Source organism: Paroedura picta, chromosome 3, assembly GCF_049243985.1.
Source record: "Paroedura picta isolate Pp20150507F chromosome 3, Ppicta_v3.0, whole genome shotgun sequence".
NCBI lineage: Eukaryota > Metazoa > Chordata > Lepidosauria > Squamata > Gekkonidae > Paroedura > Paroedura picta.
The window spans coordinates 27609197-27630609 of record NC_135371.1 but is presented as its reverse complement, the minus strand read 5'-3'; the positions used below and the strand labels follow the sequence as shown (position 1 = coordinate 27630609).

Below are 21413 nucleotides of genomic sequence, written 5' to 3'. Positions count from 1 at the left end.
TACATTGGTCTATTTATTTATTTGATTTTTAGCCCACCTCTCTTGAATGACTCAAGGCAGACTACATCATGCATACTGTATTAATAGTTTCAATTCCTCCAATGCCTTCAACCTTCTTTCTCTATTAGTTTGGTCCAATTCAAAAGCTTCAATATGGAATTTCATCAACATGGGGAAATTTAAAGTCAAAGTCAACCACGCACTGAGCACATGCTCAATAACCTTATTTCGCTGCAACAGTAGTGATACTGAGATATCATACCTTCCTCTTCTTCCTCCTCTTCTTTACAATGCTGCCGCTCACAAATAGTTTCTTTTTCTTCATCCTGAAGTGGAGAAGTTGTTGTCTCGGTCTCTTCTACCATTGCTGAACAAGTTTCACTAGAACCACTCTGAGTGGAAGTCTCTTCTGATTCCGCCTCCTTGTCAAATTTGAGTCTTTTTACTTCACGTCCCTCAACATCCACTGGATCTTCTTCAGGGTGTTTATTTTTTACAGTGCTACTTTGGACACTTTCAGGCTCAGAGGCTGGTGATTCACTGAAAGAACAACATTTGCAAATTCTGTGTCAGCTGACAAATGGAAGAATTGTGTCACTACAGCTTATGTAAACAATTGGTGTGTGTGTGGGGGGGGGGGGGAAAGCATAGGAGTAGCTTTTGGGACCTGTTAGCTTGCCCTGACAATTTCTCCTAGTATAGCTGTTTCAGGCTGTCCAAGTCATCAGCCACAGCAATGAAGTTTTCTCAGTCACTGCTGTGCTGGACTTTTGGGACATTGGACAGGATTGATTTTCTGTCTGAGCCTAAGAAAAGATAATGACCATCAGGTAGTAGATAAGAGCCTCTAAAGCAGTGATTCCCAAAGTGGGCGCTACCGGGGGGGCGGCGATGGGCCACAGGTGCATTTGGGGGTGATGAATAACTATTAACATTTAAAAAAATTAATTTCAAGGGGGCGCTGAGTAATATTTTTTCTGGAAAGGGGGCGATAGGCCAGATAAGTTTGGGAACCACTGCTCTAAAGAAAAAGCAGCCACCTTATCATTGCTAGCCACCACCAAGTTGCTACAGTCCATAGCAAACTGGTAGGTCTTGCCAGGACTGTGCTTGAACAGGGCCACCTAAATATTCTTGCCAAATCTGCATTAATTGGCAAGGAGAAGTGAAAAAACTCATGCAAAAACTAAATGGTAGAGTATGAAGAGACAAAAGATTAGGGCTCAAAGCAGGGGTGAGAAGGGAGGAGACAGGCAAGAGACAGGCTAGCTCTGGAGAAGAAGTATTTTCTAATCCAAGTGTTTTCCAGCCCATCCTCAAAGACTGAGCCTCTGAGTAAAGAGAGCACTGTATGGGACTGTATGCATAAGACAAAATGGGACAACATAAAACAACTAATCCAATTTCCTGACATCTATACTTCCCTTACTAACCTGCTGACTTTTTCTTCCGCCTGAGGAAGACTGGCTTCCTGGTTTTCTGGGCTGTCCGGCAAACCGTTTGTTGTCATAGGAGCCGACAAAGAAACTTTTGGTCGATTTACAGGTCGGGGAGTTCCTGGACCATTTATATTGGACCTGCAAAGGAAAGAAAATGTTTTAACTTCTTTCAGTTTTAAAGGATTCAGATAATCTATCTGACATGTTTTACAGAGATGCTAAAGATTCTTACCATAAATACATTTAATCTATTACAGAGATTCTGCATAAGAGGATAAATAATTTCAAAGATTTGGGACTATACTGCAAAGCCCTATTTTTAAAAAGGCAAAGGGCACACAAACAGCAGATATTCCAGGGTGGTCATTCTCCACCCGCCATTTAGCAATTTCTCTTACCTTTCAGAGTATCCTGGTGAGTTTCCAGGGAACATGACTCCATTCATCCTGTTTAAACTATTGGAATTGTTTTTCCTACAAAAAAATCAAGGGTTTTAAGATTTTGGTGGTGACTGATTTTTTTTTTAATATCTTGGCTAAAATATGCTTTTAAGTCTATTTCATGTCTAAAATTAACACATTTGCAACCCCATTAGCTAACCTTGTCCCTAAAAACATTCTCCAAAACTGGTATGTTAAACTAGAAATGAAACACACAAAGCTCTCCTTTTGCCATTTCCAGCTTGGCTCCTTTCCACATATTTCACAATATTCTTATGCTTTGCAATCCAATTTAGCCTCCAATCCTGCCAACATTTCTTCTCACAAGAAGTGAAAAGGTTGTAGGCTCAGAAACAGGCAGTGAAACGGGACCCTACTTTGTCACAGATCACACAGTAAGCTATTCAGATGCAGCTATGGACCACGTTAGCTGAGTAATTTTCTTAGTGGCACTGTAAACCCAATGTACTGCACCAAATACAGTTTTTAAGAAGCCTCACAGTTGCTTGCTGTTCATGGTCACAGGGCTTTATTCAGATATGCACACAAACAGAATTATAAACAAAAAGGTTGGTTGAAGATTGTGCCTCTGGCACTTTGTACAGCTTGCAATAGACTTCCAGTTCTGTACCACAACACATCAACTTTCTAATCAGATTGATTGTCCTAGTCCAGGACAATCTTTCCTAGTCCACAACAAACTTTCCTCACAAGTTAAGAGCTATGCTTAGAATTAAGCCCATGTGTAAGACAAACAACTGAGTCAGTACAAACAGAAGGCACTTTCTGCTTGCACAAGAAAGATTTGTAATTTTCATAGATGCTCTATGCAGTTGGCAGAACTAGAGAAGGGGTTAGTCAACATGTGGGTCAGGATCATTTAGTATGCATTAGAATAAGTGCGGATCATATGTGATTGGCCAGCAGTCAAATGCAATTGTACTATTTACCCATCCATTAACTTTTTTCTAATAACAAGTTTAGCTGAAAAGTTCTGATGCCTCAAATTTATCTTATGCAGCACCATGTCATAAAATTCTATTTTAATGACATAGAGAAACCAGAGTCAGTATTACGCAAACAACAAAATAATCGCAATATATATTAACATATAATGTGCCTAAGAGCCTCTTGTGGCGCAGAGTGGTAAGGCAGCCGTCTGAAAGCTTTGCCCATAAGGCTGGGAGTTCAATCCCAGCAGCCAGCTCAAGGTTGACTCAGCCTTCCATCCTTCTGAGGTCGGTAAAATGAGTACCCAGCTTGCTGGGGGGTAAACGGTCATGACTGGGGAAGGCACTGGCAAACCACCCCGTATTGAGTCTGCCATGAAAACGCTAGAGGGCGTCACCCCAAGGGTCAGACATGACTCGGTGCTTGCACAGGGGATACCTTTACCTTTACCTTATAATGTGCCTGTGTAATAATAAGGCCAGAATAAATCAGAATAAATCAACAGAACAAAACTACTTTTCAAGTAGCACCAATGGCAAATTAGCATGAGGGCTAGGAATCTCAACAAAAATGTGATGGCTCTTCATCCCTTTTAGCAGCAGTAATACAATCAATAAAAACTGTACAACAAATATTACTATGGAGAAAGCAATACTTTAAAAAAGGTAGGCGATTCACTGATTATAAAGAATTGTAGGACATCATACTTACTCTGAAGTTGGATATACACAGCTGACAACCATGACATTCTGCAAAGCAAAAGAGACACAGTGTTAATTTGAAAGGGAAAAAACTCTAATTTTTATCATTGCTATGGAGCAACTAAGCAGTTTGCCTTAAGCAAAATACACTAAAGCAAGGCATGGACACCTCAACAGTGTAAGAGGTCAAAGCAATATATTTTACTAAAGAAGGCTGAAAAGGCCCTTGAGTACATAACGATAAGTCAAACTACAGAGATTATTTACAAAGCAAACAGACCCCTGGATGTAGTTGTACTCAGAGGCGGGAACAGTTTATTCAATGGGCCCCTTAGCTTCTCCAGTTTTTCAACTCCAGCTGTAGACACTTCTGCTCTGCATTTTTGGTGCATTTTCTGTGTACATCTGAGAGCTTTTTAAATGATTTTAATCATATTTTATTATTGCTGTTCTAACTACTTTTGGTGAACTACCTGATGGAAACAAGTGGGTAGCCGTGTTGGCCTGAAATAGCACAAAAAAAATTGAGTCAAACAGCACCCTCACGCCTTGAATAAATCTTTGTTGGTCTTAAAAGTGCTACTGGATTCAATTTTTTCTGTACCTGATGGAAAGGCAGAATAGAATTTACGATTAATGTGGGACGCTTCAGATTAGAAGCATGCAGCCAAATACTGAGCAAATCAGTAAGTGAAATTCACTTTTTTCCTCCTCCCTGATGCTCATTAGCACAAAGTCCTCTAATTTCTAAGGATCTCTTGCCTATGCACTGTCCCCCAATCAAAATGCCACATCCATGCCCTGCATGCAATTTTCCTCAGTATTTGATATCTTTAACTCTCTGCCATCCAGAATGCTCTTTAACCTAGGTCTGCATCTTTCTTCTACTCACTTTCTCAGGATCCATCCTTCCAACTTCCTGTCTACCTTGTCCAACCTCTGGCCACTCTAGAACCTCATTTTCTTTTCACTTCCCACTACGTGGGCTCTTCCAATTCTGCCTCTCTCCACTTCCTGCCACTGTTCTAGTGTAAACCATAATGAATAAATACCACCACTACACTTCCTGCCAGAGGCGCTTGGCTTCCTCTTCCCTTAGCTTTCCAGGTCCATCATCTCTGCCCTTTTCGCACTCCTAGGCCTCTGCTTATTGTAGGTTACTGGCACTTGAATGTTACCGTGTCTCACCCCAATGCCTATAGTTCCCCAGTGAGCAATGAATGTTTGTGAACCTCTGGCGACATTACAGAAGCTCAGTCCACACAAATGTAGCAAGGGGGAACCGGAGTAATTAAGAAGTATCAAATAAATCTAAATTACCCTGAAATTAGTGTGACAAAAGACGTAATACTGTATCCAGATACAGGACTTCATTGAATAATCTTGTGGAGTTCCACAAGCAGGAATACACATACATCGCTCAGAAATGATAGTTCTCCAAACAGTTATCCAGCAGTAAGAAGGAAGTAACAGTCAGCATAGCAAAGAGACACTCACAGCAACCATTTCTCAGAGCAGATCCACATGAGGACCCCCCCCCCCGCAGAATTCACCAAAACAAACTGCTGCAGGAAAGCTAGTGCAGGGTCAGATATTACTTCATCCACAAGATGTTTAGTACAGAAGAACTTGCCATGTTATTAGCTGCTGTACAGCAAATAGTTCTGAACAATCACCAAACAATCACAGAGGAACCATATTATCGATTCTAGGGAAGTCCATGAAATGATAGCTCAAGTTGAGTAACCAGTCAGACAGAAGGCAGACATACCTTTTCTACTCCTCTGAGAAATTTGTCTGTTCCTGTGTAATTCCTCCTTGGATCTGTTAGCAGTTCGCAGAGTCGCTGAATAGTAAAAGGGATACTGGAAAGACATGTATAAAGTTAAAATTGTCTTTTGAATGAATGGAAATGGAAAGAATAACCCAGACAAGTTTCATACACAATCTGCAAAGCTACTGCAACTGCACACAGATAGCTCTCTAGACAGAATCTTTTTTGGAAAACTGTATGAAACATTATGGACAGCAGATGGCACTAAAGCATCACACAAACATTTGCTTTGCCATAAATTCAATCCTGCACCAGCCAGGAATTTTCAAGGAAGTATAAAAAGGTTCACACAATTTCATGAACTGGCTAGCTTTAGTTCGGTCACAGCAGGTACATCATAAACATACAAGTCCCTCATCAGAGTCTGTGAATGGCTATTTCTTTTCAAATGTTGATCTCTGTGCAAAATATTAATGAGCTGGGATTGTACAACTACACAGTCTAAACATTTCATCATTCATAAAAATACCACTTCAGGAGTAGCAAAATTTAAGGTATCATGGAGAAAATCAACTGTAGCAAAAGCTGAGCTCCGCCCCCCATATAAAAAGTTGGGGAGAAAGTGAATCCTTGATGAATCAAAGAAAAAAAATCATCAGATGGGACACAAAAACTTAACAAAATCTGAGTCTGGTAGCACCTTTAAGACCAACAAAGTTTTATCCAAGGTATGAGCTTTCGTGTGCAAGCACACTTCAGAAGTTGATTCTTGTTTCAAGTCACTTATGCCACCACACAACTGGATTCGGCCAATTTTCCCAATGCAATCATCACATACCAAAGTGACATTTTCAGAAAATCAACAATGACACATTCATATTAACCTCATGAAAACAAAGCTTTTTTTTTTTTTGCGTTCTAGTCATGTGGCTTTCCCATAACTGCCTGGTGTGTGTAAAAGACATACTACTATATATTAATGGCAACACCCCTGGATTTAGTCCCGAAAGGATAATAATACACGATAAAACAGCAGCTCTGCAAGATGAATGCGGAAAGCTTTTCAATTTACCAAAGAATATGACTACTTCCAGGCAGTACAAAGTTTCCAAAATGAGGCACAAGGCCGATAGAACTGGAAAAATATTAAATTGTGATTTATCAAGTTTTACAAATTATGTTGTTTCAAATAAGTACGTGAAAACTGGTCAAGTACGACCTGAATAGTTTCTGAATTTGAGTCAGTTGTAACATATTTGTCAGAAACAAACGAGTCCTTATCTAAAATGTGATGTTTTTACATTCAGAAACACAAAGTGTATAAGATCAACTCACAACTCTACAATTACTAAAGTTGCACAACAGTACCCCTGTTCTTGTAGTATTGAAGGACATTTTTTATTTCATGAAATTAGATGTTAAGCAGGATTGCAATTTCTTTTTCTGACAACTAAAATAACTAAGAACACTAATAGTTATAAAAATGTATAATGTCATCTATGTAGAATCACTTAAAAAATGTCTGGGCTGTATTTTACACAATTTGATTCCTTCATCTGATTAAAGATACACCATTTGAGAAAATATTTTTCTTCCAACATTGTATGTTACGTGCAGGATGAACAATGATTGCCATTCTATAAGTGTACAAGTGTTCAAAGACAAATTTTTCAATTAAGTGGATACCAATTATAGAATTCAACTAACAATTGGACTCCTAGTTAGAATTTGCAGTGAAGCAATTTTTTATCTGATCTGCAATCCCACAAGATATCAAAGTTCAGCTTTTAGCATTTATTTCAGCAAGTTTCTTTGTTTCAGCAGAGTCCTTTGTTTCCCTAATTAAAATTATAATGCTGACAAAAAATTAACTATAACGTATAATTAACTATAACGTATAAATTAGAGTCTCTTGTGGCGCAGAGTGGTAAGGCAGCAGACATGCAGTCTGAAAGTTCTGCCCATGAGGCTGGGAGTTCGATCCCAGCAGCCGGCTCAAGGTCGACTCAACCTTCCATCCTTCCAAGGTCGGTAAAATGAGTACCCAGCTTGCTGGGGGGTAAACGGTAATGACTGGGGAAGGCACTGGCAAACCACCCCGTATTGAGTCTGCCATGAAAACGCTAGAGGGCGTCACCCCAAGGGTCAGACATGACCAGGTGCTTGCACAGGGGATACCTTTACCTTTACTATAATTTCTCAATCTGTGAAAGATAAAGAAACCCTATTTAAACAGGTTCCAACTGCTATGACCATCCCACTGCCGAAAGGTCCTAGCCAATACAGATGAAGGAGCATCCAGTGTGTTGCCACAAAGTAACAACTGTGTGGTATAATTCTGGCTCCTGCCAACTGCAGTTCACAAATCAGAACCCTGCCAATGGCAACCTGACTTCTCCTTAACCACTGGTCATGCAAACCACTGCAGTAACGCTAATCAGAATTTTCATCTAAAAAGAATCTCAAACCATGAGTTGGAGCTGGTTTCAGATACCAGGCTGAAGGAAGCTTTGCTTACCTTCCACTATGGTCAAATGTTGGCTTTGTTAAACAATGAAACTGACCAGGGGGGGGGAACTCAGTAAGCTTAGCTATTTTTTAGACTACAGTACTGTATCTGGTAGAACTGGTAGAACTATCAGCTCAAATACTCTGTGTCCTCAACGCATGGCCATTAGAAACAGCTTCTAGCATTTAATAACAGAGAGCTGTCTTTGAAGAGCATCAGCCCCTCTCATCAGACCTGAAAAATGTTAAATGAATTGTTTTAGTACGAAGATCCAGAAGCTCACCATGATACTTTTGTACTTCTCCAAACATATTTATAGGAATTATTCATTTTGCTAAGCATATGGCAGGAAATTACTACAATATGAAGGTTAAAAACAGAATGCCTGAACTTGATAATAAATCATGTGGTCCAAACAATAAATGAGGTTTGATCTTAGATTGCATACCCATTAAAACCAGCGACTATTTTCAGAATCCGTTCTTTCATCTCCTCAAAGGGAATATACTCCACATTGGGGTTAGGAGGGCCTCTTGGCTCAGGAGCCGAAGTTCTGAAGTCATCCATCACTTTCTCCAATTTGAAAATAAAATAGCCTTTGAACTGCGACCACTGAATCCTAAAAAAAGAAACACACAGCATGCTTAACAGCATACAAAACCCCACATGCTAACCATATTTATATTAAAGCAATAAAATATGTGCAGCAGCGTTAGTTATAAAACTACCTGCAGGCAAGCGAAATCTTGCCGTGATCAAAGACAAAACAGATTCCTCCCCCCCCCCCACGGCTTAAATACAAAATTGAAAAGAAGACAAAATAGGGCAGGATCTGTCATAACCCACCAACAACAACACTTCTAGATAAAAATGCTACTTTGACAGTAAGATTAAAAACACTTTAACAAGAGAAATAAGTGGGTCAGTAGCAGAAGAAAATTACGATTACAAAACTACAGAGAATAGATGCCTCAGCCGTCCAAATAACAAGGAATAGTTTCTAAAATCCTAGCTTTCCAAGCAGTTCAATTGTTATTTTCCACAACTAGTTTCACAAATCAGTCTGTGACCCCAAAAGGGCTTGTAATGGCATGTCATTTCCCTTCCCCCATTATTCCTTCTTTCTTTTCACTGGAAGTACCATAACTCTTTCCCTGCTCCTCTCTCCACCAACCACCCAACCTACCTTTATTTACTTCATTGTCCAGCTTCTCCTCTTTTGCTCCCTCTACCCAGGAACTTATGGCCCAGCTGTGTGGTGTTGGCTGCTAGATTTGGCCCAGCTGTACCAGTGGCAAACTCACAAGAACCGATGAGGCATCTCATTTCCCCCTGTATCCTCTTCCCCACACTCTTTACCCTTTCCTCTTGGTATAATCCCTATATATTCAACTTTCCCGGCTTCCTTCTTTTCTTGTTCCCCACCAACCTATTTTCCTTTTATCTGCCCCCACATCTTCAACTACATTATTTATTTACTTCATTTATATTTGCCTTTCAGTGTGGTAGGAAATACAAGAAGCTTACATCTTCCTCCTCACCTCCATTTAATGCTCACAGCACCCCTGTAAGATAAATTAGGCTAACATACAACTTTTCTGTACTGCAGCGGCCACACTGGGCCCCCACCAGTTCAATGAAACAGGACAATTAGCCCTGCCGCTTCCTGGGTCCTCATGGGGGAAGATTTCCCCCAATGGACCTGCTCTGCTCCAGATTTCTGCCTCCACACAGAGGCAGCTGCGCCAGGAAGGTTCCACCATGCTTTGCCGTTGGGGGTGGGTGAAGTTTTTATTCCACAAAGGTGGGATTGTGTGAGAATTTCCAGTGGCATTCCTACAACTACACACTTTTTGGAGTATTACAATATCGTGTTTGTGAAAGCACTGGACAAACGTTTCCCTTATTGTAATTGTGATGTTACTACACAGTAGGTTTTCTTTGTTTGTACAATATTAAACAGTAGCAAGTAGCAGGATGCACATAAAACATGCAAGTCATGTGGCAAAAAGATGCCTGGTGGTTGTTGCTGGGCCTGACTCTAAGGAGTTCCCCTCTCTCAAAGGCCTAACAGCACTGGAAAGTAACACAGAGATCCTGCTTTTTACTGACATAAATCAAGATTTGAAACCTAGCAATATGGCTGTGGTTGCCTAGTAATGGCCAATGACGGAATTCGTTTCCTAAAGATAGGGGTGCTACTTCTGTTATTACCTAGGGGCAGTTAATCCTTTTTAGATTTCAGATTTTTTTGCAAACCTAGGCCATGTTTTAGGCTCATAAACACACCTGTTCTATTCATGGCTCCAGGCTCCAGATTTAAGTATCCACAGATTATGTCATTTTGAGATTTAGAAATTTTACATTAATTAATGCCATATATAAAGTTTTCAAGAAAAAATATTATTCACTTTATACCTTCAGTAATTTATTACAAAAATTTATATGGCAACACAGCAGATAACATGTTAGAACACTGGAAAAGTTGATAAAGGAGTGACTAAAGGGTTAATAAACCTGGACCTGTTTCCAACAGAATGCAAGACCTGGTGTTACTACATCAATTTAACTACAAAGCATTCATGTCAATGGAAAGCTGCCATAAAATTCCAACACAATCACATTCGATTCTGAAAAAGGCACTTTACAAAAATAGGATTACCAAGAAGCTAAAAAAGAAAATCAAGATAAATAGTTCAATGGCTTGTGGGTGCTTGGAAGCTATATTAAATCACATTAACTGCAGACCATATAAATCTAGCAGTTGAGCAGGGCAGTCTGCCTCTCAGCTATAAGGTTTAAATGGCTGCGAGCTATTTAAACCAGGCATTTCAGTGATGTTTTGCTTCCCCTCACTTGAAAGGAAGTGAAATGGATGATTTAAATAGATGGCAGCCATTTAATCTAACAGCTGATGGGGGAGTCCTCAAGCTGATAAATGTAAATGGCTGATAGCCATTTCAGCAATCAATTTAATTCCTTCCCCGTTCAAAGCAGGGAAGCAAAACTGATTGGACAAATGGCTAGCAGCCATTTCAGTGGTCTGTTTTGTTTCTCCCTGTTTCTAAGGGGGAGAAGCGAATCAGACTGGCCTGAACTGGAATTTTCCAGTTCCTGACAACCCGTTAGGACTAACCAGCATCTTCACTTTGAGCAACATGTGCAGAATTGTGGCAGCCACTTTTTTTGCTGTCCAGGCATAACATTATTCTTACCAACAGCGTCTCTTTGAAATATGGAGACAAATATGGTTTGAGCCAGAAAAGGCTGCATTCCCAGTAAGATATCAACCACCTAATAAGCCTATGGCATGCATGGCCAATGGCTGCAGTGACCAATGTGTACCTTATTGCTCTGTGTGCTTGCTGGCTCCTTTGATCCACCCTACATCTTGCAACATCACAAGCTGTTCATCTATTGTTTGGCACAATTGTCCCTCCCATAAGCATGCAGTAATTGTGACAAGTCTCCTTGTAATTCTGGGGTTTGTTGTTGCAGCTTGCAAAGGCAGAGAAGCCTCTTTACGAGGAGGAAATTGGCAACCTCATTCACATGAGGTACACCTGTACGCCTGGTGCTATTCAATAAATGTGTGGATTGCTCTACAGTTATTTGGGGTCAACAGGTCAGTCAAGTTTGTTACTAATTCCAGATCTCGTCAGCATGTAGTTCACACCAAAAGGAAGATGAAGGAATGGAGCGGAATAAAGTATGCTTTTGCAAGGAAGAAAGGGAAAGCTCTCCATGTTGTACATGCCTTATCACTGCTGACATCTGATAAACCACACAAATGCAAGATCACTGGAATTAACAGCACTCAGCAGCGGTAATTAGCCCCGGAAAACAGAAGGGAGGTAAAACATGGAGGCCAGGCAAGCCACTTCCCTATGTTCCTGGCAGGGCTTTGCGCTCAGAGGATTCCATCCTATTGATATTATTGGCCCTAGGGACGCTTGCCTGGCTTCGACCAGGGCTAGGGCCTTTTTGTTCCTGGCCTATACCTGGTGGAATGAGCTCCTGGAGGAGCTGTGGGTCCTTGGAGAGCTTTCTACTTTCTGGAGGGCCTGCAAAATGGAGCTCTTCCACCGAATTTATGGTCATGGCCAGTACTAGAAACCAATGTTACGGGTCCCTTCTCCGGTTGGAGTGATTACATCTCAGGCTCCGAACATCTAGCCCCCCATGCTGCCTCTGAAAGTTTTCATGTTAAGCATGAGGTTTTTGCCATTTGGAACTATTGTAACGTTATGGGTTTTTAATGGGTTTTTATTATATTATTGAATTTTATGTAACCCACTGTGACCCAGTTCCCAAGAGCAACAGGCTAGAAATCGAATAAATAACATAAAATAAAAAGGTATATAAGGCAACCAATCAGCAAAACTTCACCTATGTTCCAGAGTTCAGCTAGACTGTTTCACAGTTCTCTCCATGTGGGAATGGAACTGGGGGCCTTGGGTATGCCATCTCACTGCTTTTAGACTGTGTTGTCTCTACAATCTTTCTGAACCTGCTCCCTATTGTCTGCTTCATAGGGATGGATACTGGAAGATGCATATTACTACCTGGATAGGGCTGCCTTTGCTAAGGATAACACAGTTGCACTTATAATAGTTGTTTAAAGAGTGGTTTTATATGCAGACACACACCAACCACAGAGGTGGAGTCCAGAGCTTTTGTGAAGTTTCAAAGCATTGAGAATGCACCCCCTCCATCTTGCACCACCATTTTCTGCCCAAACTGGCACCTGAAAAAGGTAGAGTGTGTGTCCATCCTTCAGTTTTCCCTTCACCACCATGGAAAGGCCAGGTGCTCAGAGCAAGCAGCCCACAGCCAGAAAAGGAGGGAGGGATGTGACCCTGTACAGAAGACTATTCAATGAACAACAGTTACAGGTATGTCAACTCTGTTTTTATCTTTGAGGCTACTATGCAGTCCCGTCCCCCACTGAAAGAATAGCAAGCTCGGTTACTAAGGTGAAAATGGATTATAGAACTGCTTTCCTCACAGGAGCCTCATTCATGGAATCCACACTGATGGAATAGTGCTTCAAGAATATTTATTTATATTTTTATACCGCCCTTCCCTACGGCTCTGGACGGAAAGAATCAACCAGGTAGGAGTCCTGTAGATGTCATCTAAGGAGACTCTACCAGGAAAAGTACTCTAGTGGAATGTGCTCGGAATGGGAAAGGACATCTTGTCAGCCATAGAGTATGTAAGTTTAACTGCCCGGCCTTGGTTTGGATCAAAGACACGTACAAATAAGTTTGGGTCCTTCCAAAAGTCTTTCATGTGTTGCAAATAAAAAAGCACAGAACTCCTAACCTCTAATGTGTGTTTAGTCTGTTTTGCTAAAATGCAGGAAACTTTATATCCTGAGAAAGGACAAATTGAGGGGGGGGGGAGTTTGGGAGAAAATGGGCAAATACTGTATTTATGTATTTGTGAACAGAAAATACAAAATTCATAGGGCACAACATTTTCCGATTCTATACAATAAAGTGATGGAAAGCAAAACCAGTCCTGACTGATGAAATACACAAATCACACATAGCCAGGAGTGCAAACTGTTTATATATTAGTTTACTCCCAAGACAAACTCCACTGGAGATCTGTGGAAATGATAGATATAAACTGAATAAACCTTTCAAAAACCTACTGGATTGAGGAGCAGGAAAGCCAAGATCATTGCCATGTGTACAATCAAAGAACTTATCAACAAGTCCACAGCTTTGAGGGAAAATATTCAAAAATGGTTTATGAGAGCAAGCATCAGGGTGGACTTCACTAAGGGTAGTCCAGTCAGTAAACCTTTGGCACGAGTACAAAATGTGGGTGTCCAGTTTACAGTCCAAGATAATAACTTGATTTTGCCAGTCTAAGATTCATCAGTCATTTTGTGAGGTGTAGTAACCTGACTTTGTGATGGACCGTTGTGAATCACAAGAAGCCTTATTTGAACTCCCTCTGAAATGTTGCAGAGGAAGGAGAAGTGTATTCTCCTGGGCCAACATGTCGCTAAGAGAATATACACTGAGTGGTCTGTTTTCAGTCTGGCAAACACAGTTGGTTATGAATGAAATATAAACGGTCTGAAGGGAGATGTTCCTCTGAATGGTCCATTGCCAAACGACCTTTGAACACGAGGCTAGCAAACCCATCCCTTTTGCAGGTACATTTTCTGTCATCAGTAGAACCCATTTGCCTAAAAGGACAGCTGCAAAAGAGACAAGCATACCTGATTGTTCTGATCTCTAGATCAATACATAGTGCAGACTCCCTCTCTGACCATCAGTCCTTAAGTGCGAAAGGAACCACAGTGCACTTCCAACCCCCCTAGCTGGCATTTAAAAACACTTCCACATCTTGTGGACACTTGTCAAAATTTGTAGCCTTTTAATGCGTTGGAGTCCTGACACCTCCAACTGAAGAACTTCAGGATATACTTAAGGACTGACAACCTGACCCATTGAGAGCTAGAATTATGAATTTTTAAATAAACGAATTCTGCATCAGCCTCGTATGAAGTACAGTATTTCTGATCCTGTATTGAGTAGAAGGCTGGACTAGTTGGCCTGTATGGCCCCTTCCATGATTCTAAGTCTTGTATGAGTACCCACTGTTGTGGTAGAGGCCATTAACCCCAATAGCTTCTGAACAGATAGTAAACTGGATAATCAGAGACTAGAGTACATGGGCCCTCCCTTACGGGTAAGTATGCACATCCCTTAGTAAAATCCAGTAGAGACCTAATAAGCTCTATACATAAGAGTTGGTGGTAAAATGTGATTTTTCCCAGTTACCACTCCCACTGATTTGTATGTTGCCCTCCTCTAAGGTACAGGGTGGTTTACAGAGAATGTAACAGGAACAATACATCAAACGTAGTAATTATAACAAATGAAGGTAACAATAATAACAACATTTTAACAGGGTAAACAATCTAGCAGATTGGTCAGATCCATTGCATGGGTTGAAAAGAGGGAATTTCAGGGCCCAGTAAATGCTGCTTAGTTTCAGTCAACCTTAACCAAAGACCTAGTGGAAGAGCTCCCTTTTACAAGCCTTGTGGAACTGTTTTCGTCCTGTTAGGGCCCTGATCTCCTCTGGGAGTTCGTTCCACCAGGTAGGAGCCAAGACAAAGAAGTCTCTGGTCCTGTTGAGGTCAAACCGACTTCCCTGGGGCCAGTGATCACTAGCCAGTTGGAGGTGGTGGAGCGCAGAGCTCTTTGAGCGGTGTAGGCAGACAGGCGGTCCCTCAGGTACACTGGGCCCAGACCACGTATGGCCTTAAGCCTGATCTAGAATTCGATCAATCAAGAGTTAAATCTTTTAAATCTTATGATTAAAAATATGGTGTCTGTTTCTATTCAGACATTTTTCTTACAATAAAATCTATGTTTGCTATTTTCAGTTTGCATTTTTCCTATTGCTCAGAGGATTGCATAACATAAAGCAGTTGTCTCTAGTACTAGGTATCTGAAACTTTTCTTGTAGGAAATAACAGGCATTTATACTTTTAAATTTCATCTAGCCAAATAGTACATTTTACATACTAAATTGTGAATTATATATTTTATATATGTTATTTATTTATTACTCGATTTATAGACCGCCACTCCCTGAATGGGCTCGCGGTGGTTTACATCATAAAACATTAAAACACAAACATTAAAATATTAGCGGGTTAAAAAGTGAAAAGCAAATCATATTTCAATTTCCCCCATATATCTACTGTTCTTTGGGGTAGAAAGAACGGAGAGATTAGGGGCTTCCTTCATACGGCTTCAAAATTTCTGGACACTTTATTTTTGAACAGGAAGGTCAAAAAACAGGTCAAAAGATGAGAGAAATTAAAGAAGATCAGTGAAGAATTGTACATCTTAGAAAATAGTTAGTTTAAAGATAGAAACATAATAGGCATTTGAGGAATATTCCTTCAATAAAAAGGATCACTGAGGAAATGTTAGAAATCAAACATAAATAAGTGTTACAGCATCAGAGAAGAATTTCACAAAGAAAAACATGAAATGTTTGGAAGTATTACAATCCTCCCTTTCACTTAGGTGTTCATCTGGTCATCTTGTAGCACTTTGATTCTTACAAACAACCAAATAGGAAAACACATTTATAATTGAGAGGTACATGTAAACATAAACAAAGTAACAGTACTTTGGTGGGTGGGCGGAGAGATCTCTCAAGAGAAAAGTGTGGACTCCCTTTCTCTCTGCTACGATGAACAGTAGCAAGGAGAAAGTGTGTATGTGGGCTCTCCCCCAAAAAACTGGATTCTCCCACTGGTGGGGAGAACCTTCTCTGTGCAAACCCAGCTGTTTCAGGCTTGCTGGCACAACTTGTTTAAAAGGAGCTGTGCTTGGGAACTACAGGCATCTGCTGGTTACCTGGCATAGACCCTTTAGACAGGCTGTACAAACAAATCCAAGACAGCTGGCCCAGCACAGAGAAGGCTCTTTGTGCCAGTTTCATTGCCTCTGGCTCCCTCTTGCCCTCTGGTTTAAAGAGGATGTAGGAGGGAGCCCAAGACTGCTGAGGCAGCAGAGAGAGGTGCACAGGCAGAAGAGGAGATGGAAAGCACTTTCTCAGATGATCTCACCCCTCCTTCGCTTGGCTGTGCAGTCAAGTACCTTTCCAAGCAATCCCGCCTCTCTTTCTCCTGGCTGTGTGGCCAAAAGATGGGGAGCACCTTTCAGGCAATCTCATTTCCCTTTCTCCCAGCTGCCTCTTCTCTGCAATTCCATCTCCCTTTCTTCTGGCCAAGGCAAGCCTTGGCTGAGAGAAAGGTGGAAGGGTGTCCCTTTCAAGGCCATCTCCACTCCATTTTCCCCAGGCACAGTGAGCCATGCAGCCAGGAGAAACAGGGAACCAAACTTCTCAAACTGATTCAGTTCTACCATGGCCCGTTTGGTTCAGGTCCACTCAGGAGCCACCATAAACCAGGTTTTAGGTTTCTGCCTATCCCTATTTTCAAGTACCAAAAGGTACAGGTAGGGAAACAAGGAGATCGGTTTCCCCTAAGGCTAAAAGCAAAGCTGCTCCAAAAAAGCACAATAATCATGTATGTTATTGCTTACAATATTACAAAGGACAGAGTCCCTTTCCATCTGCCATGCCCTCTATCCTCATAGCACAAGTTGTGCTATGAATTCCTATAACAGTTCTCCTATACTTTAAAGTTGCAATTGTTCAGCAAACCATAGAACTGAACTGCAAGAAAAGCACCAAGAATTTTAGAACATGTGTTTTAAAAAGGAAAACAGATTAAACTGGCTTTGAAGCTCTAATATGCTTCTGAACTGTAGTGGCACAATTTCCAGATGACCTTAAAAGAACTAATTATTGGAACAGCACAAACTTTCAAGCCATTCTTATTTGCATGAATTCAAACTGAGCTGAGTACTTTTATGAGTTTGAGAGACTGTTTTACTTGCTGGCCAGTTTCGCCCATAACTTGATTCTGCCTCCTGACGTTTTCATTCTTCTTGTTACCATGGCTTCATCACAACAGTGCTTTAACAAGCCTCTCAGAGGAATGTACGGAAAACAGTACAGTAGTGCATTCAGCGACTAAGGGCTATACTTTAATGTAAGAACAATTAGCAGAAATTCTTTACGCATCACATTTGCTTTTCAGAGCCCCCCCCCCCCCTTTGGCCAGATCATGCATTATGTATGGACCTAGTCTATGAAGTCACATAGAATCCTAGTGTTTCAACACACACACAATGAACCAAGTCATCTTGTTATTCCCCTGTTATTTAAGGCAACTGTAAGCAAGACATGATAGCAGGACAGAAAGTGCTTTCAAACTGCTTGGAGGTCCCTGCTTTCAAACTGCTTGGAGGTCCTCTGCTTTCAAACTGCTTTAATGTCATAACTAGAAATGCATGGCATTTGTATTTCCTTTCCTCGCGACAGACAAAAAAATCCTTCACTTGGCAGGTTCTCTCCCCTCTCACTCCATCCAGGTTATGTCTTCACACTTGTCACTGATTCTTTAGCCCTGTGAAATACTTTATACTCATAGGTAAAACTACTCCCCCCCCCTGGAAGACTGCTACAATACAATAGCTAAGAGAAGAACACTATCAGCAGAAATTCTCTGCCACAAGCTCAGCAGATGACCTTAGTTAAGCCACTCATACTCAGCCTTAGCCCTCTCCCTTCAGCTTCCAATATATGGGCTAATAATCTTGATTTATCTTGCTGGGGGACTGCAAGTAATGCAAGGTCATTTTAGTAAGGAATCTTAGAACACTGAAACTACTAAATCAACGGTAACCAGTATTACTAGCTTACACCATTAATATATTCTAATATTACAAATAGTTCTCAACAAGGAATACCCTGCAGAGGGGAGACACAGACTTCATGCTTGCAGAAGTTGGCAGTGGTAACCAACAATCCTGAATTCACCTTTATGAATTCCTGCTTTTCAACTTGGTACCTGTGTAATTTGGGTAATATACCAGCAAAAATAAGAGCCTCTTGTGGCGCAGAATGGTAAGGCAGCAGACATGCAGTCTGAAAGCTCTGCCCATGAGGCTGGGAGTTCAATCCCAGCAGCTGGCTCAAGGTTGACTCAGCCTTCCATCCTTCCGAGGTCGGTAAAATGAGTACCCAGCTTGCTGGGGGGTAAACGGTAATGACTGGGGAAGGGAATGGCAAACCACCCCGTATTGAGTCTGCCATGAAAACGCTAAGAGAGCGTCACCCCAAGGGTCAGACATGACCCAGTACTTGCACAGGGGATACCTTTACCTTTACCAGCAAAAATATTAAAATAGTCATCTCAAATAAAATGACATGTTAATAATACTGTATCATACTCATTGTAGAGAAGTACTATACCAATACATATGTACTCATGTGCACATATTCCCTCTAAAGTAAAGTTAAAAGCATTCCTGGCATTTCAATATTTCCCATTTATAATGACAAAATAAGGTTGCCATTAGACTCAAGTGTTGGACTGATGCGACAGAACAAATTTTGAGTCCAGTAGCACTGTTAAGTCCAATAGATTTATTCAAGGTAGGAGCTTTCATGAGCACACCCACATTACTTGAATAAAACTTTGTTGGTCTTAAAGTTGCCACTGAACTCAAAATTTGTAATGCCGCCATTGCAAGTGTTAAATGGTCTGCTGCAGAAACAAAGCACAAGAAAATACTCTGCTATCAAAAATTATTCTATTACTATTAATGAAGATTAGCTTTGTAACCAAACTGAAGACACAGCCTGGTTTAAAGTCTCTGATGAAGCTTCCCATTTACTTCAGTGTTAAAGAGGGCTGTGTGTAAGAGATTTTTTTAAAAATTGCTTCGTGATTGCATGTGAGCAATCTGAAAAAAGATAGAACAAAGAGGTAGACTGAGGCCCACAGCAAAAGGCTCCATTAACTACTCCCAAAACTGCCATTATATTTCAATAAGAAAATATTTCATTTTAAGTCCCAATATTCTGCAAATCTAGCCTCTCTAGTCAGACTTAATTCTCAATGGCTCCCCTTTCAGTTTTTTATTAACCCCAATTATCTTTAAATCAGAAGAGAGAAAAGGTCAGTCTTTCAGCACATACATGGTTTGCCTTCATTACAGCTTGTTAGAAGCATGATTTATCCCTAAACTGAAGGAACATAAACAATACGTTTAAGTTTTCTGCATTAGCTTATTAAAAAGATGTTGGATCTCTGTTTAGCACATTGCTTTAAAATGCCTGCTGTCATGTAGTTATCAAACACCCACTTTTAAAATGGAACAACTCTTTTGCTTTTGTCAGTAAGGTGGTCTCCATTTGAGTTTGCTTGTCATTTTGAATTAAAAATGCAGCTCCCAGGTCAGCTGGAGCTGATATGACATTCTCTTACTGGAGCAACCCTCTTTAAATTAATTTCTTTCATTCTATTTTTATTCTTATCTTTTATATGTTGACACTGCATCCCCAAGATGACAGGGCTGATAAATATATCCTTCAATCATTCTCTCTGGTGCTGCAAAATGGTCACTCTGAGGATCAATTATGCCCAAAGTGTAACTAGTAGATGTGGTAAACTGGTCTTTGCTCCAACAATGCTGCATTGTTTCATCTGTGATTGAATCCCAGAGTCCTTTGCTTCTAAAGCCACCTCTGAAGTATTATCATTGGGAGGGGGGGGGGAGAGAACACTGATAGCAGAGGCAACTGTGTTGCAAAATAGCATCTTAATTAGATTGCAAATCAGCACATAACATGGAAAATTTGATTAATGAAGTCACTATGAGTTCATCAGCTTAAAGGGATATTCAACTGAAAATGAAATTTGCTTAAAATGGTTATTAAAAGCAGTTGTTTGAGACAGACAAGCATTTCACATAGAACAGAGTTAAATATAAGAACCAGCTTTCCAAGCACACCATTCATGCTTTCAGATTCGTTCCATCCCTACAGCATATGCCTAGTCCCTCAAAGACTGAGGTAGCCCTCTTGAATTTTTATTTGCCAGACTGCTTATGTTTTGTGCATTTTAAGAAGCAAATAACAGGCTTGGCTTGTCCACAAGGTATGACCCTATTTTGTCTGAGATGACAGCAACCTGTTCTGATTCAAGAATTTCAAAATTCTTTAAAAAGCTGTTTCAAAGTGTGTTGGGAATAAATGGTATTGTTGCTATTTCTGGGATCAAAACATGGACTACTGTGAACTGCAAAGACTGAGGGATGTAACAGAAAACGGTGTTATTTCATACTGTTACCACTAAATGGTGGATACTACCCTTATGACTATATTGTTATTTTGTGACCATTTTCACATGATGGAAAACCACCTTCTCTGATGGAAAACCACCTCTAAAATCCACCCAAAATCGAACTCAAAAAGGGCTGTAAAATAGCAAGAGAATACTTTAGCTGCTTACTAAGTAACGCTACATTGAGTATCATGAATCGTTTAAGGAAGAACCCACACTGGGCCAGAGGCCTGTTTCCTCCCTCAGTACCATCAATAGAACAGCCTAGGAACTGGGAGATTTGTGCATGCCGCCCTTATTTCCACATGCTTCAGATCTCGCATAACTTGACTGGGAAGAACAAAGTGGATACGGAAGGCATGGGAAGGCATTCCATTTCCATCCCCCGTGCTTCATACAGGTAAAGGTCTTGGGAATAGCCACAGAGGAACAGGGCTCTACTGAGCTCTGAGGATCTCTTTGCATGTGGACCCTTTTTCCAAGCTTGAATACATAATAGCTAAGATTTAACAATACTGGGTCTTAAAAAGGCAAACCTACAAAAACAGATGATTTATCACCAATTACATCCTTGAGACGGACAAGAAATTCACCAAAGAACACTATCAAGACGTTCTCTCACTTTCTTAACTCTTTCACAAAGAGTAACAAGAGCACTGTAGGAGTGAGAGTTAAATTCTCACCACTGGCATATGCATTGCAACTCATTCAGAAGTGTGAATACTGTTAACTCTTTTATATGGTTCTAAGATCAAATCATGAGAATTTAAAGTATAAGAACAAAATTACTGAATGCTGAAGGAATAAAAGGAAAAGTAAATAATGAGAATAGCTTGGACCTCACAGAAAAA

The 21413-nt window shown here is 40.6% G+C and overlaps 1 protein-coding gene across 1 annotated transcript in view; it reads right to left on the bottom strand.

Annotated features, from left to right (window-relative positions):
- PPP4R2 (protein phosphatase 4 regulatory subunit 2) overlaps positions 1-21413 on the bottom strand; it is a 34456-nt gene that overhangs the window by 4367 nt on the left and 8676 nt on the right. The window contains exons 3-8 of the mRNA XM_077325194.1: positions 8263-8433; positions 5303-5396; positions 3542-3579; positions 1838-1912; positions 1434-1577; positions 263-540 (exon numbers count right to left, since the gene is read on the bottom strand). Of these exons, the coding sequence (XP_077181309.1) occupies positions 263-540; positions 1434-1577; positions 1838-1912; positions 3542-3579; positions 5303-5396; positions 8263-8433 (800 nt within the window). The remainder of the gene's footprint in view (positions 1-262; positions 541-1433; positions 1578-1837; positions 1913-3541; positions 3580-5302; positions 5397-8262; positions 8434-21413) is intronic.